Source organism: Cricetulus griseus, chromosome 2 (genome assembly GCF_003668045.3).
Source record: "Cricetulus griseus strain 17A/GY chromosome 2, alternate assembly CriGri-PICRH-1.0, whole genome shotgun sequence".
In the NCBI taxonomy this organism is placed as follows: Eukaryota; Metazoa; Chordata; class Mammalia; order Rodentia; family Cricetidae; genus Cricetulus; species Cricetulus griseus.
The window spans coordinates 385,705,659-385,723,068 of record NC_048595.1 but is presented as its reverse complement, the minus strand read 5'-3'; the positions used below and the strand labels follow the sequence as shown (position 1 = coordinate 385,723,068).

At 43.3% G+C, this 17,410-nt stretch overlaps 1 protein-coding gene across 1 annotated transcript in view; it reads left to right on the top strand.

The window, feature by feature from the left end:
• The first annotated feature begins 3,854 nt into the window (after window positions 1-3,854).
• Ttll8 (tubulin tyrosine ligase like 8) overlaps window positions 3,855-17,410 on the top strand; it is a 43,915-nt gene continuing 30,359 nt past the window's right edge. Inside the window, exons 1-2 of the mRNA XM_027396007.1 lie at window positions 3,855-4,071; window positions 4,697-4,699. Coding sequence (XP_027251808.1) covers window positions 3,855-4,071; window positions 4,697-4,699 — 220 coding nt within the window. The remainder of the gene's footprint in view (window positions 4,072-4,696; window positions 4,700-17,410) is intronic.

The following is a 17,410-nucleotide window of genomic DNA, read 5'->3' as shown; positions in this document are numbered from 1 at the left end:
GAGAAGGGGCCTATCACACGTTATCCTGACCTCACCTTGACTAAGCCTGTCAGGGCGAGGTCAAGCACACCTGTAGCCAGCCTCTAGCAGGCGTGGCTTACATTGTCCCCTACAATTCCCCCTTTAGTCTAAAAGAGGATTAAATCTTAACAGTGTAAAGTATCCAAAATTAACAATCATAAAGGTGAAATACAAGAAGATACAATAATCTGCTATGACACATCCTAACTATGTCTACATCCGCTAAACCCTAAGGTCATCTGAAAAGAGGTGCTGTTCTGTACTTCTCAGGTGACCCTGCTGGTCTGGGTAACCCTTGTTTTCCAGCCCTCTACTTATGGTTTGCTCCTCACTCACTCATGGGCTCTGATGTCTTGGCCTTAGGGCACTTCCATGCCTCTGCATGCTTGCCACAATGTGGGGATGCTTTGTGAGAATCACATCGGCTTTGATTAAAATCATGGACAAGAGATGATTTGTATATCATCTCCCCAAACCCCAGAGGACAGCTGGATTCTCTCAACTGATAAGAGCACCAAGGAACCCATAGTATTGGGTACCTTGTGAAACTAGGAACTATTTTAGGAATTGCTTTCCTGCTGATGCTGTCACTGAATTCATTTGTCACCGCAGTTTTGTCCCTCCTCTGGGAGGTGAGCAGCAGTATCCCTTTACTGAGCTGGGGTGTGTATCAGTGGGTCCCAGGGAGGCTATTGGAAAGACTAGAGGTGCATTGTATGCCCCCAAAGAGCTGCCTAAGTCAGGGAGATGATGAAAATCCTTTTAGGTTTCTCACTTCTAAATGCACATGACTCTGACTGCTAGGATCCACAAAAAGTATGGTCAGTCATTATTTTTAGTCAGAGAAATGCAAGTAAGGCACCTAGAAGGTAGAAAGTACCAAACAAAGCAGCTCCATCCCCAGCCTTGGGGAGTCCCTGTCCTATCTTCATCTTCTGCAGCTACAGAGGGCTAGGGCCTGCACCAAGTAAGTGGTATGAGTGGTGCAGAGCCCTCTAGGCTTTGGACCTACTGCAGCCCTGCCATGCCTTGTTGTGTGGAGAGCAAGCCATCTGCTAGACCAGAGACTTGAACATTCAGGACCAGAATGAAGCAGCAGGGGGATTGCTGCTTGCTTGCACTTTCTAATTTTAAAGAACTCAAAAAAAAGTCGTATAATTTAAAATTTAAAAATTGTCTCTTGTATACTTTGTTTGGTATAGTTTAATATGCTTGGGCAATAAATGCTAACATGCAAATGTGGTCATAGCCTGTTAAATGCTTCTGGGAAAAAACAAACAAACCAAAAACCACGGGTGAGAGATGGGTCCTTAGAGTGGAAAACCATTTTTAATTTATTCTTTGATCTGTAAAGACTGGAGGTAGGGAGTAAAGACTGGATCACTACTCAGGAAGAAGTCAGGGAGAAGTCTCCTACACCTGGGGAGGAAAACCTGTGAAATAAAGATACCTTTAATCCAGTGGTTTTCAACCTTCCTATTGCTGAGACCCTTTAATACAATTCCTGTGGGTAACCCCAAGCATAAAATTATTTCACTGCTACTTCATAACTGTAATTTTACCACTGTTATGAAGTATGATGTAAATATCTGATACACAGAATATCTGATATGTGACCCCTACAAGGAGGTCATGACTCACAGGTAGAGAAGCATTGCTTTAAACCAAGTGAAAATGATCTGAAGTTTGGGCTTTAAAGCAATAATTGATAGAGAGGGAGAGCAAGGAAAGAGATATCTTTATATAGGGACCCATTATGGGGTTATCAAGAAACCTGGCCCTAGGGAAATTCCCAGGAATCTACAAGGATGACTCCAACTAAGACTAAGCAATAGTGGAGAGGGTGCCTGAACTGGCCTTCCCCTGTAATCAAATTGATAACTACCTTGTCATCATAGAGCCTTCATTCAGTAACTGATGGAAGCAGATGCAGAGATCCATAACTAAACACTGGACGGAGCTCCCAGAATCCAGTGGAAGAGAGGGAGGAGCAATAATATGAGCAAAGGGGACAAGATCATGATGGGAAAACCCACAGAAACAACTGAACCGAGCTAGTGGGAGCTCACTGACTCTGGACTGACAGCTGGGGAACCTGCATAGGACTGAACTAGGCCCACTGAATGTGGGTGACAGTTGTATGTCTTGGCAGTTTATGGGGCCACTGGAGTGGGGCCAGGATTTATCCCTAGTGCATGAACTGGCTTTTTTGGAGCCCATTACCTATAGAGTGATACCTTGCTCAGCCTACATATAGGGGGCAGGGCCTTGGTCCTGATGTGACAGACTTTGTTGACTTCCCCGGAGACCTTACCCTCTCTGAGGAGTAGATGAGGGGCAGGGAGTGGGAGGAGTAGAGGGAGGGGAAAGGAGGGGAAACTCGTATTGGTATGTAAAATAAAAAAAGATTGTTTAAAAACAATGACTCGGATGGATGGATGGATGGATGGGCCTTCCTCAACACAGCCTAAGGTGCCACATAGGGAGGCAGCCTGGGAACACCAAGGACACACAGCACAGGTACCCCACTAATGAACCTAATATACCAAGGGCACTCTATGTTCCTCTGGGCACAGAGGACTTACTTTGACACCCTGATCTAGAGGAGAGACACTCAGCTGACAAAGGGATTCTTTCAGCTGGCAAAGGGACTTTGGAAGGCACTCTCAGCTGGCAAAGGGACTGGGGAGAACACCTGCCTGGAAGGACCCTGGGACTCCATCCCCACCTCTGGCCTATGTGGAGGCATCTTGTGGATATCAAGGGAGCCAGGAGGGAGGAAGTCGAGGGTGGGGCAGGGTGTGACCCCCCGGTCTTTGTGACTTGAGTGCCAGGGTTGTCTGTGTGACCCTGACAGGTGCGTGGGAGATGTGGAGGGGGAGCGCATGACCCCGGCGGGGTAGCAAGCTAACCTTGACACATGGCCCGCACTGTCAGGGGTCTTAGTCCCAGTATCCGCCCCCGGCCCCGGCCCCCCCGCCCCGGCACTGGCCACTCCTTGGATCACCGTACGGGACTAGATCCAGAACCAAAACTCAGTGTGAGTGCCGGCATCTGCGTTCGGACTCAGTCTGCTCCTCGGGTATCCTCTGTGCGCTACAGCCAACGGACTCCCCTCCTGCGCAGCCGTACTCAGGCCCTACCGCCTGCGCGTCCACGAAGCCCCACACCCCGAGTGGGGCGCCGCTCAGTACACCGCAAGCCAGGCTACCAGCGCCAGGGGTCTGCACAATGCACTGCGCTGCCAGAGCCTGTTGCCCGGGGCGACCACAAGACGCCCAGTCGCGGGGCTCGGGGCTGGGGCAAAACAGCACGCGCTCCAGGGCGGGTCTCAGGTGAGCACTGTCTGCCCTCAGACGTGCCAGGCCTGTCCTCGGCGGCGCCCAGGTCCCCCTCCCATCCCGCGTTCCGAACCCCGCCCCGCCCCGCCCCCTCTGATTGGAACCCCAGAGCTCGCTCCTTAGAACGGCAGAACTTTCCCAGCCTGACCCTGACACCTGTCCACTTTCACCCCACCCCGCCTTTTCAACCTTTCCCTCACCTTCCTACCTCCCTCCAAACTCTGTAACTGACTCCTCTCCCTGACCCTAAGACCTGTGCCCCAATTTGTGGCCTGTCTCCCTACCTTAACCCCTCCCACCCCTCTTAGTTCCAGACTGTATTCCACCCCTGACTGGTTCTCCCACTTGGACCTCCCTAACTCTGCCCCAAACCCATCTCAAACCCGACTCATTTTCCTTAACCCTGAGCTGTCCTCTTACCCATCTCATCCTCAGACCTGTCCCCACTGGCCCGTCTTTCTATTTGACTTCTCACCCCCAAGCCTCCAGCTCATGACGTGTCCCCTTATCCCAGATCTCTCTTCCAGACCTCCCTCCCACACTTTGGGCCTCAGAAACTTGCCCCTGAATCCCTGGGTATGTCTGACCTCTCCACCCTTGTCAGCAGGGCCTGGGGGCCAAAGGAACCAGCTACACGAGGCGATCATGGAGAATGGCGAAAGGAAGAAGCTGTCTTCCACTTCGTTGGATGAAGATCAGAAAGAAGATAGTCCGTACCGTTTGTGTTCCACATTTGCAGTCAGCCTTACTCAAAGGAGCAGGCATAGGCATGGGGATAGAGGAGGCAGTCCAGATTTTGCTGCCCCTTGGGGTCCTGGGGCTTCTGAGGACTGTGAAAATGAGAAGGTGTTGGTCCTAGGAAGGGAAACTGTTCTGGTAGTAGAGGGCAAAGCCCTTTATCCAAGTGGATTCCTGCCCTTCAGACGTGGTTCTCGTTCATTGGCCAATACCTAAATACCCATAAGTAAAATCACATGTCATAGATGGGTACTCATTTAGTTTTAGAAGATACAGATCAAGCTTACAAACTGGGGCTCCCCATCTTCCATACGGCTGGCATTCGCCTTGCCACTTGGACCATACTGTGGGAGCTACCAGTCTGTCTCTCTTATATCTGTGATGGAATGTTTACTCCAGATCTTGGCCATCATTAATAGTGAGTTTTACTGGTTTGCAGGTATTTCTTGTACATTCTGTATACCAGTTCTGTGACAGATCAATGTATTATAAATAACTCATGAGGATCTGTGGCTGGCAATTTCAGTCTTTTTAAAATTTATTTTATATGTGCATTGGTTTGAGGGTATCAGGGTCCCCTGGAACTGGAGTTACAGACAGTTGTGAGCTGCTGTGTGGTCCTCTGGAAGAACAGCCAGCACTCTTAACCAAGCCATCTCTTCAGCTCTGGCCATTTCAGTCTCAGTGATTTCTTCCATAATCTTATAGGAGTTTGGTTGGTTGGTTTTGTTTTTCTTTTTGTTTTTCATGACAGGGTTTCTCTTTGTAGCCCTGGCTGTCTTCTCACTCGATCTGTAGTCCAGACTTGCCTCCAACTCGGAGATATCTGTTTGCTTTTGCCTCTGTCTCCCTAGTACTGGGATTAAAGGTGAGTTCTACCACCACTCAAAACCTTTTCTTTCTTTTTTGAGACAAGGTCTCACCATGTAGCTCTGGCTATCCTGGAACACTCTATGTAGACCAGGCTAGCTTAGAACTCACAAATACCTGCCTATCTCTGCTTCCCCAGTGCCGGGATTAAAGGTGTACACTATATATCCTGGCTGGCCTGGAACTCACTATGTATATCAGACTGGCTTTGAACTCACATAGATCCACCTGCCTCTACCTCTCCAGTGCTGGAATTAAAGAATGAAATCACAACTGCCCAGCCCATGAATTTCTGGTTTTAGTGAGACCTTCTAATGATCTTTTCATTTATGATGAAAGCCCTTGTATCTTAAAGGTCCCACCCACTTCCTTCCTTTAGCAGCTTTGTCATTCCACTTCTTACAACTCATGTAAGGGAGTTGGGGAAGACAGGCTTGGTGCTCTTATCCCCAATTTGAATATTCACTGACTCAGCTTCTGCCTGGCAGTGTCTCTTTGGGGTTGACCAGATGTAGGTCTTCTTTAAGGCTATTCATTCTGCTGTCCTGATCTTCCTGTTCATCCTTTTTCTATGCCAAGTACTGCCAACTTGTCCTTCAGGTTGCTTAGGTTCTCTTGGACTTTCGTTGGGTAAATTTTAGGAACTGATTAGTTTATATACATGTACATATCCCACTAGGGCTGGAGTTGTTATGTATGGGTCAGTTTGGAGGTAAATTAACATCTTAATTCTGAATGTTCTAAAGTAGGAACATTTAGTGATCTAACTTTCTTAGCAGCAGTTTGTAGTTTTCATTGTACAAGTGTGCAGTGTGTCATTTGCTAGGATTACTCCTATATAGTTGGTGTTTTTAAATGCTGCTAGAGATGACATTTTAATTTCATTTTCGTGTGTGTGTGTGTGTGTGTGTGTGTGTGTGTGTGTGTGTGTGTGTACATGTTCATATATGCATGCACTGTGCAGAAGTTGATGTCTGTCACTGAACCTAGAGTCCACCAGTTCAGCCAGACTGAATGGTCAGCAAATCCCAAGCATCCTTCTGGCTCTGCCTCCCTTGTGCTGGGATTACAGGTGTGAGATATCATGCCCAGCTTTTATACAGATTGTGGAGACTAAACTCAAGTCTTCATTCTTGCACAATAAGCACTTTACCCACAAAGCCATGTCCCCAGCCCTTGAGTTTCATTGTTTAATGATTCCTTCTTGGTGGAACTACAATTGATTTTCATGTACTGACTTGGTATTTAGTGACCTTGCTACATATATTGACTATCTCTAGTAAGATCTGGATTTTCCATATAAACAACTTATGAATCTTTTCAATCCTTAGGTTTTTTTTTTTTGTTTGTTTCAGTTTCTTGCATTGGCTAGCACTTCCAGTAAAACACTAGAAATGGTAAATTAGATATTTTCATTTCCCTCCCCAGCTTCAAGGGGGAGAATATGATGTTCTATGAGCTTCAGAGGAAGTTTCCTTTCATGGCTACCTTAAAAAGTGATTGTGTGTGTGTGTGTGTGTGCGTGCGTGCGTGCGTGCGTGCGTGCGTGCGTGCGTGCGTGCGTGCGTGCGTGCGTGTGTGTGTGTGTGTGTGTGTGTGTAGAAGCCATAAGGAGATAAGGAGGCATCTGATCCATCAGAGCTTGGGTTATAGGCATTTGTAAGATGTCTTATAACATAGGCACTGGGATATGAACTCTGCTCCCTCATGATGAGCAGCAAACACTCTTAACCACTAAGCCATCTCTTCAGTCTCTCTTTTAAGGAAGCAATTACCACAAAATGTGTTGGATTGTTCTAAAAACTCTTCATTCCTTCCTTCCTTCCTTCCTTCCTTCCTTCCTTCCTTCCTTCCTTCCTTTCTTTCTTTCTTTCTTTCTTTCTTTCTTTCTCTTTTGTTTTGTTTTGTTTTGTTTTGTTTGAGACAGGGATTCTCTGTGTAACAGCCCTAGCTGTCCTGGAACTAGCTCCGTAGGCCAGTAGACCAGGTTGGCCTTGAACTCACAGAGATCTGCCTGCTTCTGCCTGCCATGCTAACAGCTTTTCAAACACTAAACCAACTTTACATTGCTGGAATAAACTCCATTTGGTAGTGGTTAGAGCTTTTTTTCCCATCACTGGATTTAATTTATGATTGTATTAGTTAGGGCTTGTGTCTGTCATTACGAGAGAGACTAGTGTGCACTATTTCTTCCTTGTAATGTCTTTGTCAGGTTTTGGTGTTAAATGTATAGCCTCATGGTTTATATAAAAAATTTCCCTTAAATATATGAAAAGACTGACTTGTGATGCCATCTATACCTCATTTTCATTTGGGGTAATATTTTAATGATGGAGTTAATGTTTTGAACAGAAATGAGCTGATCTGGATTTTCTATTTATGTTTTCATGTGTATTTCAAAGAAAATATTCATTTCATATGAGCTGTCGGAAGTGTTGGTATGTAGATGCTAATAAAATTATTAATACCTTAATAGTCACAGTCACTGGCAATATATCCCTTTTCATGCTAATGTTGCTAATACGTGTTTTATATATTTCTTCTGAACCTGTCTAGACAAAAGTTTGTCAGTTTAAAAATTTCTTTTCCAAGCTGGGCGTTGGTGGCACATGCCTTTAATAATCCCAGCCCTCGGGAGGCAGAGGCAGGCGGATCTCTGTGAGTTCGAGACCAGCCTGGTCTACAAGAGCTAATTCTAGGACAGCCTCCAAAGCCACAGAGAAACCCTGTCTTGAAAAAAAAGATTTCTTTTCCTTCCATTTTTTTAGTTAATTTCTTTTGCAACCCAACAGCTGTTTCCCCTCCTTCCTCTCTTCCTAGTCCCTTCCCCCATTTCTTCTCTGCCCCCCCACCATCCACTCTTCTTCTATTTCTATTCAGAGAAGGGCAGGCCTCTGTTGTTGGTTTTGTTTGTTTGTTTGTTTGTTTGTTTTTTCTCTTTTGCTCCTTCTCTTTGGGGGCCCACCACCTAGTTCCCAAATAAATACAGAGAGGCTTATTATTATTTATAAATGCCTGGCGTTAACTTTTGTTTCTACCCAGCTTTTCTTATCTTAAATTATCCCAACTACCTTTTGCCTCTGGGCTTTTTCATTTTCTTACTTCTATATGTCTTGATTTCACTCTTACTCCATGGCTGGCTGTGTGACTGGCCCCTATTGTCCTCCTCTCCTTGTTCCTTTTTCTCAAAGTTTCCCTCCTATTTATTCTCTCTGCCTGTCAGCCCCGCCTGTCCTTTCTCTCCCTCACTATTGGCCATTCAGCTCTTTACTAGGCCATCAGGTGTTTTAGACAAGCAAAGAGTCTCAGCTTAACTGAGTTAAACAAATACAGCATAAACAAAAGCAACACATCTTTATATCATTAAACAAATGTTCCAGAGAATAAACAAATGTAAGACACCTTAAAATAATATTGCACAACAGGCCTCCCATGGATATCAACCAAACATGGCATATCAAGTTGAAGACTGGAGGAGACAACCCATTATGAGGCTAAGGATCCCAAAACCCAGCAAAAGAGAGAGAGCCCCTGCTCCCACTGTTAGGGAGTCCCACAAGAAGACCAAGTTATGCATCTATAACTTGTGCAGAGGGTCTAGGTCAGTCACATGCAGGCTCCCTGCTTATTGGTTCAGTCTCTCTGAGCCCCTATGAGCCCAGGTTAATTTATTTGGTGGGTTTTCTTGTGGTGTCCTTGACTCCCTCTGGCTCCTACAACAATCCTTCCCTCTCCCCCCCCCCCCGTCTTCAGGATTCCCCAAGGTCCACCTGATGTTGGGTTGTGGGTATCTGCATCTGTTTCCATCAGTTGCTGGGTGAAGCCTCTCTGATGACAGTTGGGCTAGGCACTAATCTATCAGTATAGCAGAATATTATTAGGAATCATTTCATTGACTTTTTTTCTCCAGTCGTGTTTGGTTCTATCCTAGGTCTCTGGGATATCCAGCCTCTGGGTCCTGGTCCTCTAGGCAAGTGTCAGGGGTGGGTTGCCTCTTGTGGCATGGATCTTAAGCTAGACCAGTCATTGGTTGGCCACTCTCACAATTTCTGTGGCACCTCTACTGCAGCACATCTTGTTAGCAGGACAATTTGTAGGTTGAAGGTTATGTGGCTGGTTTGGTGTCCAGATCCTTCCACTGAAAGTCTTGCCTGGTTACAGGAGATGGCCAGTTCAGGCTCTGTATCCCTCATTGCTAGCAGTCTTAGCTAGGGTCACCTTCATAGATTCCTGGGAATTTCTATTGTTCTCAGTTTCTACTTTGTCCCCAAGATGCCCTGAAATTCCAGTTGTCTCTCCCAGTACTCTCGCCATCCATCCTCCGTCTACCTGTTCCCTCTTGTTCTGGTCCCCCCACCCCTCTACCTGTGATGTCTATTTCCCCTTCCCAGGGAGATTCATACATCCCCTCTTGAGCTGTTCTTGCTACCTAGCTTCTCTGGGTCTGTGGATTGTAGCATGGTTATCCTTTACAGTTAATATCCACTTTTAAGTGATTATATATATACCTTGTTTGTCTTTCTGGGTCTGGATTACCTCACTCAGGATGATCTTTCTTAGTTCCATCCATTTACCTGCAAATTTCATGATGCCATTATTTTCAATAGTTAAGTAATATTCCATTGTGTAAATGGACCACAGTTTCTTATCTATTATTCATTTGAGAGGTATCTAGGTGGTTTCCAGGTTCTGGCTATTATTAACAAAGCTGATATGAACATAGTTGAGCAAGTGTCCTTGTGGTATGATAAGAGTGTCCTTTGGGTATATGCCCAGGAGTGGTATACCTGGGTCTTGAGGTAGATTGATTACCAATTTTCTGAGAAGCTGCCATAATGGTTTCCAGAATGGCTGTAAAAGTTTGCATTCCCACCAGCAGTGGAGGAGTGTTCCCCTTGCTCCACATCCTTACCAGTATGAGCTGTCATTTGTGGGTTTTTTTGTTTTGTTTTTTGAGACAGGGTTTCTCTGTGTAGCTTTGGAGCCTATCCTGGCACTCACTCTGGAGAGCAGGCTGGCCTCGAACTCACAGAGATCCGCCTGCCTCTGCCTCCCAAGTGCTGGGATTAAAGGCATGCACCACCAACACCCGGCCTTGTGATTTTTTTTTTTTAATCTTAGCCATTCTGACAGACATGAGATGGAATCTCAAAGTCGTTTTGATTTGCATTTCCCTGACAGCTAAGGATGCTGAACATTTAAGTGTTTCTCAGCCATTTGAGATTCCTCTGTTGAGAATTCTCCCTTTTGATCTGTACCCCAATCTTAATTGGGTTATTTGGTTTGTTGATGTCTAGTTTCTTGAGACCTTTATATATTTTGAAAATTAGCCCTCTGTCTGATGTGGGATTGGTGAAGATCTTTTCCCATTCTGTAGGCTGCTGTTTTGTCCTATTGATCATGACTTTTGCCTTACAGAAGCTTTTCAGTTTGAGGTCCCATTTATTAATTGTTGACCTTAACGCCTGCAGGACTGATACTCTGTTCAGGAAGTTGTCTCCTGTGCCAATGCATTCAAGGCTATTCCCCACTTTCGCTTCTGTTAGGTTGAGAGTATCTGTTTTTATGTTGAAGTCTTTGATGCACTTGAACTCGAGTTTTGTGCATGCGGATAGATGTAGATCTATTTGTATTCTTCTACCTGCTGACATCCAGTTAGACTAGCACCATTTGTTGAAGATGCTTTCCCACCCATTGTATAATTTGGCTTCAAAAATCAGATGTCCATAGATGTGTGGATATACACATCTGGGTCTTTGATTCAATTTCATTGATCCACCTGTTTGTTTTTATGCTAATTCAATGCAGTTTTTATTACTATAGCTCTATAGCAGAGCTTGAAATCAGTGATGGCAATACCTCCAGAAGTTTTTATTGCACAGGATTGTTTTAGCTATCCTGTTTTTTGTTTGTTTATTTGTTTTTGTTTTTCCATATGAAGTTGAGTATTGTTCTTTCAAGGTCTGTAAAGAATTGTATTGAAATTTTGATGAGGATTGCATTGGATCTGTAGACTGCTTTTGGTAAGATGGCCATTTTTACTATGTCAATGCTTTTTTATTTAAATTAGAAACAAGCTTGTTTTACATGTCAACTATGTCAATTCTACGGATCCATGAATATTGGAAATCTTTCCATCTTCTGATAGCTTCTCCAATTTCTTTCTTCAAAGACTTGAGGTTCTTGTCATATAGGTCTTTCACTTGCTTGGCTAGCATTACACCAAGATATTTTATATTATTTGTGGCTTTGTGAAGGGTGTTGTTTCCCTGATTTCTTTCTCAGCCTGCTTATTGTCTATATATAAGAGGGCTACTGTTTTTGTTGTGGTTTAGTTAATCTTGTATCCAGCCACTTCACTAAAGGTGTTTATCAGCTTTGGGGGTTCCCTGGTAGAATTTTTGGGATTGGTTATGTATACTATCATATCATCTTCGAATAATGTCACTCGGACTTTTTCCTTTTCAATTTGTATCCTCTTGTTCTCTTTTTGTTGTCTTATTGCTCTAGCTAGAACTTTAAGTACTATATTGAATATACATGGAGAGAGTAGACAGCTTTGTCTTGTTCCTGATTTTGGTGAAATTGATTTAAGTTTCTCTTCATTTAGTTTGATGTTGGCTGTTGGCTTACTGTATATTGCCTTTATTATGTTTAGGTATGTTCCTTGTATCCCTATTCTCTGCAAGACTTTTATCATGAAGGAGTGTTGGATTTTGTCAAAGGCTTTTTCAGCATCTCATGAGATGATCATGTGTGTTTTTTTTTCTTTTAGTGTTTATATGTGAACCATTCCTGCATCTCTCAAATGAAGCCTACTTGATCATGGTGGATAATATTTTTGATGTACTCTTGGATTCAGTTTGCAAGTATTTTATTGAGTATTTTTGTATCAATGTTCATGAGGGATATTTGTCTATAATTCTTTCTTTGTTGAGTCTTTGTGTGGTTTGTATATCAGGGTGACTGTGTCCTCATAAAATGAATTTGGCAATGTTCCTTCTGTTTCTATTTTGTGGAATAATTTGAGGAGTATTTGTGTTAGCTCTTCTTTGAATGTCTGGTAGAATTCTGTGCTTAAAATGCCTTGTCCTGGCCTTTTTTTTTTTTTTTTTTGGTTGGGAGATTTTAAATTACTGCTTCTGTTTCCTTAAGGTTTATAGGTCTATTTAAGTTGTTTGTCTGATCTTGATTTAATTTTAGTAAGTAGTATCTATCAAGAAAATTGTTCATTTCTTTTAGATTTTCCAATTTTATGGAGTACAGGTTTTTGAAGTATGACCTAATAATTCTTTCAATTTCTTTGGTGTCTGTTGTTATGTCCCCCTTTGTGTTTCTGATGTTGTTAATCTGGATATTCTCTCTTTGCCTTTTAGTTAGTTTGGATAAGGATTTGTCTATCTTGTTGATTTTCTCAAAGAACCAACTCTTTGTTTCATTGATTTTTTTGTATTGTTCTGTTTCTATTTTATTGATTTCTGCTATCTTCTCCTCTTGGGTGTTGGTCTTCTTCTTTTTTTGTTTTTTTGGTTTTTGTTGTTGTTGTTCTGGAGCTTTCAAGTGTGCCGTTAAGTTGCTAGTATGAGATCTCTCTAATTTCTTGATGCAGGCACTTAGTGCTATGAACTTTCCTCCTAGCACTGCTTTCATTGTGACCCATAAACTTGGGTATGTTGTGCATTCATTTTCATTGAATTGTAGGAATTCAATTATTTCTGCCTTGGCCTCAGTAGTCATTCAGTGGAGAGTTGTTCAGTTCCCAAGAGTTTATAGGCTTTCTGTTGTTTCTATTGTTGTTGAAATCCAGCTTTAATTCATGGTAGTCTAATAAGATGCAGGGGCTTATTTCAATTTTCCTGTATCTGTTGAGGCTTGCTTTGTGGCTGAATATGTGGTCTATTTTGGAGAAGGTTCCACGAGGTGCTGAAAAGAAGGTATGTTCTTTTGTTTTGGTGAAATGTTCTGTAGATATGTTAGGTCCATTTCAGTCAGAATGTCTATTAGTTCCATTATTTCTGTGTTTAGTTTCAGTCTAGATGACCTGAGCATTGGTGAAAGTGGAGTGTTGAAGTCTCCCACTATTAATGTATGGGGTTCAATTGTGATTTAAGCTTCAGTAGTGTTTCTTTTACAAATGTGGTGCCCTTGCATTTGGGACAGAGATGTTCAGAATTGAGACATCATGATGGTTTTTTTTTCCTTTGATAAGTATATGTGTCCTTCCCCATCCCATCTCTTTTGCTTAATTTTGGTTGGAAGTCTATCTTGTTAGATATTAGAATAGCTACAGCCACCTGTTTCTTGGGTCCATTTGCTTGGAAAATATTTTCCCAACCCTTTACTCTAAGGTAATGTGTATTTTTGATGTTGGGGGTTTTATTTGTTTATTATTTTCTTTACATCCCCATAGCAGTGTCTTCTCCCTCTTCCTCTCCCAATCTCTCTCCACAACCTCCCATCTGCAACCCTCCATTTCTTTTTTTTTTTTTTAAAGATTGGTTTATTTATTAAGTATACAGTGTTCTGTCTGCATGTACACCTGCAAGCCAGAAGAGGGCACCAGATCTCTTTATAGATGGTTGTGAGCCACCATGTGATTGCTGGGAATTGAGCTCAGGACCTCTGGGAAAGCAGTATGTGCTCTTAACTTCTGAGCCATCTCTCCAGCCCCCCTTCCCCCCGCCCCCCGCCTCCATTTCTATCCAGAATCAACTAACCTATGCTCATAGGGGCTCACAGTGACTACACTGACAACCAGAGATTCTGCATTGGACTCACCTAGGCCCTGTGAATACATGTTACAGTTGTGTAACTTGGTCTTCTTGTAGGACTCCTAAAAGTGGGAATAGGGGCTGCCTCTGACTCCACTGATTGCTTTGGGGACCCTTTTCCTCATGCTGGGTTGCCTTGTTCAGCCTTATTACAAGGGGAGGGAGGTTCTTAGTCTTACTGCAACTTGATATGCCATTCTTGGTTAATATCCATGGGAGGCCTTCTTTTGATTTTCTTACTCTCTGTTTGGGAATATAACTCAGAGAGTTGTGCGTGCTAGACAAGTACCTGATCACTGAGTTACAGTTCCACTGTCCCCCAAATTATTTCATATCTCCAACTTTTGCTTGTGTTAATTTTCTCTAGAAAATTGTTCACTTAATTGAATTTTGCTCTTACCTATTATTTCCTTTTCTCTTACTGCCTTGAGTGGAATTGTCCTCTTTCTAGCCTTTTGGGATGGCGATAAAGATAACTTTCAGTGTGTTTTCTTTTTCTGAAATCTGCATTTCATCTACAGAGTTTCCTCTTATTACTACTTTGATGGCATTGTCATGTTTTGATATGTCATAGTCTTATTATAATTTAATGATGCATACTATTTTCAAATTTACATTTAATTTGTTCTAAGTGTGCTGCTAATTCTGGGGCATTTAGAAAATTTTCTACTTGTCTTTATATACTCCTGGTTTGATGCGATAACTGGCAAGAAAATGGGCCTCTTGTTTTATCGTTGCTGTGGCAAAATACCTAACAAAGCAACTTAAAGGAGAATTATTTATTTTGGCTCCAGGTTTGAGAATATTCAGTCTATCTTGGTCAAGAGTGTCAGGAGGCAGAAAGAAAGGAAATCACAGAAAGGGGGCCAGGCAAGATATAGCCCTAGAGACACACCCCTAGTGACCAGACACCACCACCACAGACAACCAGAAGCGTGTAGACATCTCTCACTCAACCCAGTCCGGTTGACAATAAAAATTAGCCATCACAACCTACATGGTTGTATTTTTTTTTTCTGAGACAGTGTTTCTCAGTGTAGCTTTGGAGCCTATCCTGGCACTCACTCTGGAGACCAGGCTGGTCTCGAATTTACGGAGATCCGCCTGCCTCTGCCTCCTGAGTGCTGGGATTAAAGGCGTGCGCCACCAACGCCCAGCCTTGGTTGTACATTTTTAAAAATGTGCTGGTGCTTGGAGGCTGAGCCAGAGACCTCTGTGTGCAGATGAGGTGTCTAAGCAAGTCATTCAGGTCCATTCGGTCGATCATCACCTCCAAATTGCTGTATTATACTGCTCATTTGCTTGATTAAAATGTCCCAGTATGGCTGTGCCTTTGCTTCTGTCAACTCATGTTTCTGTTTTGAAGCTGAATTATTATTACATTTAGAACTGTTATATTTTCCTGGAAAATTATTTTATTAGGTTTATTGATAATCCCATGTATATATAGAATGCTTCATCTCCCTCCAATCCCTGCCAACTTCCTGCCCCTACAAGTTCCTGATTCAGGCCTCTTGATTTAGTCTGTGATCCACTAAGTTCAACCAGGGCCATTCTTGTGGAGTCATTCGTGGAGTTACTCATGGGAGTCTGGTGGGCTCACCAGTGGGTAGATAACAAAGGGAAAAAGCTCCCCATCCCCCAGAATCTGCCCATAGCCAATAGTTAATCTGTGACATGTAGGGCCACCGGCACCTGTCCCTGTCCACAGGCCCAGTTCTGGCAACCTGAGCTGGTGTGAGTTTGTACTTGATGTATCTTGCCCAGAAGATGACATTTTGAAATCCTTTCCACAGTGTTCCTTGAGCCTTGAGATGGCATAAATGTTGTTTAGGGCTGATCAGTCAACTGGTGCTTATCAGCCCTTTGGGCAGCCATGAGTCTACATTTGTCACTATTCACTGACCAGAGGGCCATTTCTGATTAACGCTGAGTAGCATTTGTCTAATCCTATTTTTTTTTTATTTTTGTGTATGAGTGTTTTGCCTGTGTGTGTATGTGCACCATGTGTGTGCAGTGCCCACTGAGGCCAGAGGGCATCAGATCCCTGCAACTGTAGTTGCCAATGGTTGTGAGCTACCTCATAGGTGCTGGGAATGAACTGAACCCAGGTTCTCTGGAATAGCAGTAAATGCTAACCACTGAGCAATATCTCCAGCCCCCAACTATGCCTATTTTCAATGTTACAAAATATCCTCCGAAGCATGAATAATAAAAACCCAGAGACTGATATTGGGGTTAAAGCTGAAGATCAGAAAAGCAAAGTGGCCAGCCACTAGAGAGTTCTCACTTGTACCAATGCTCAGACCAGAGGGCTGATCTACATACTACATCTGTCTCCACCAAACCTCAGACTACATTAAGCTCCTGTCTCCTCCAGCCTTATATCCCTCTCTAGTGCTGGGATTAAAGGTGTGGGATCCAAGTGCTGAGAGCACCATTGTGTGAGCTCTGCTTCTCTTTTTTAGACTGATTCACTCTTGTGTAGCTCAGGGTGGACTTGAACTAACAGAGATCCATCTGCCTCTGTTTCCTGAGTGCTGGGATTAAAGTGCCTGGCTTCTATGGCTGTGGCTAGCTTTGCACTTTTATCCTCAGGCAAACTTTGTTAGATCATAAACAAAATATCACTACAATCCTCCATTTGTCTTTAGTAATGATTTTTTTGTTTCTTTTTTTCTTCTCTATTTTTTATTAATTTTTTTTTTACATTCCAATCCCAGTTTCCCCACCCTCCTCTCCCCCTGCTCCCCAACTCCACTCTCCTTCCATCTGCTCCATGGAGAGGGTAAGCCCTCCCATAGGAAGTCTACTAAGTCTGTCCCATCATCTTGTTGAGGCAGGATCAAGGCACCTCTCCACCCCCTACACCCTGTGTCTAGGCTGGGCAAGGTATCTCTCCATATAGAATGGGCTCCACTAAGTCAGTTTGTTGCATTAGAGTTAGATCTTGGACCCACTGCCAGTGGCCTCATATATTGTCCCAGTCACACCATTGTCACCTATATTAAGGGAGTCTAATTCAGTCTTATGCAGGTTCCCCATTTGTCAGACCTGAGTCTCTCACTAGTTTGGGTCAGCTGACTCTGTGGGTTTCCCCATCATGGTCTTGACTTCGTTGTTCATATTATCGCTCCTCCCTCACTTTGCTTGTACTCCAGGAGCTTGGCCCATTGGTTAGTTGTGGATTTCTGCATCTGCTTCCATCTGTTTCTGAAAGACTTAGTAATGATTTCAATTATTAATGTTTTAAAATAAATGTGTATATCTATATACTTAACTATTTCTGAAAGGACATTTTGACATAACCAAATCCTTTTTCCACTTCCATAAAATTCACAATAATCCCTTAATAGAAATATAACCCTAGAATATATCTGTAGCTCTCTGGCTTCCCTAAAAATAGCTTCACAGTTGATTTGTTCATATCTGGATCTGCTTGATCTTTTAGCTGTCTTTGCTCTGGTGTGGCCCATCTTCCCATCTGGGTTTTCAAGGTATGAACTTTCTACCTGGGATGTCCCTGCTCTGTGGGGAGTCTTATGTTGAACTTTGCTCCATATTGGCTTCTCATGGTATTTCACCTGTCCCTCTTTGCTTGAATGTGCCCTGGATCTGGAGGGGCCAGCTGTTCCTTCAACTGGACTTTGCTGGATGTCTTGGGTGTGT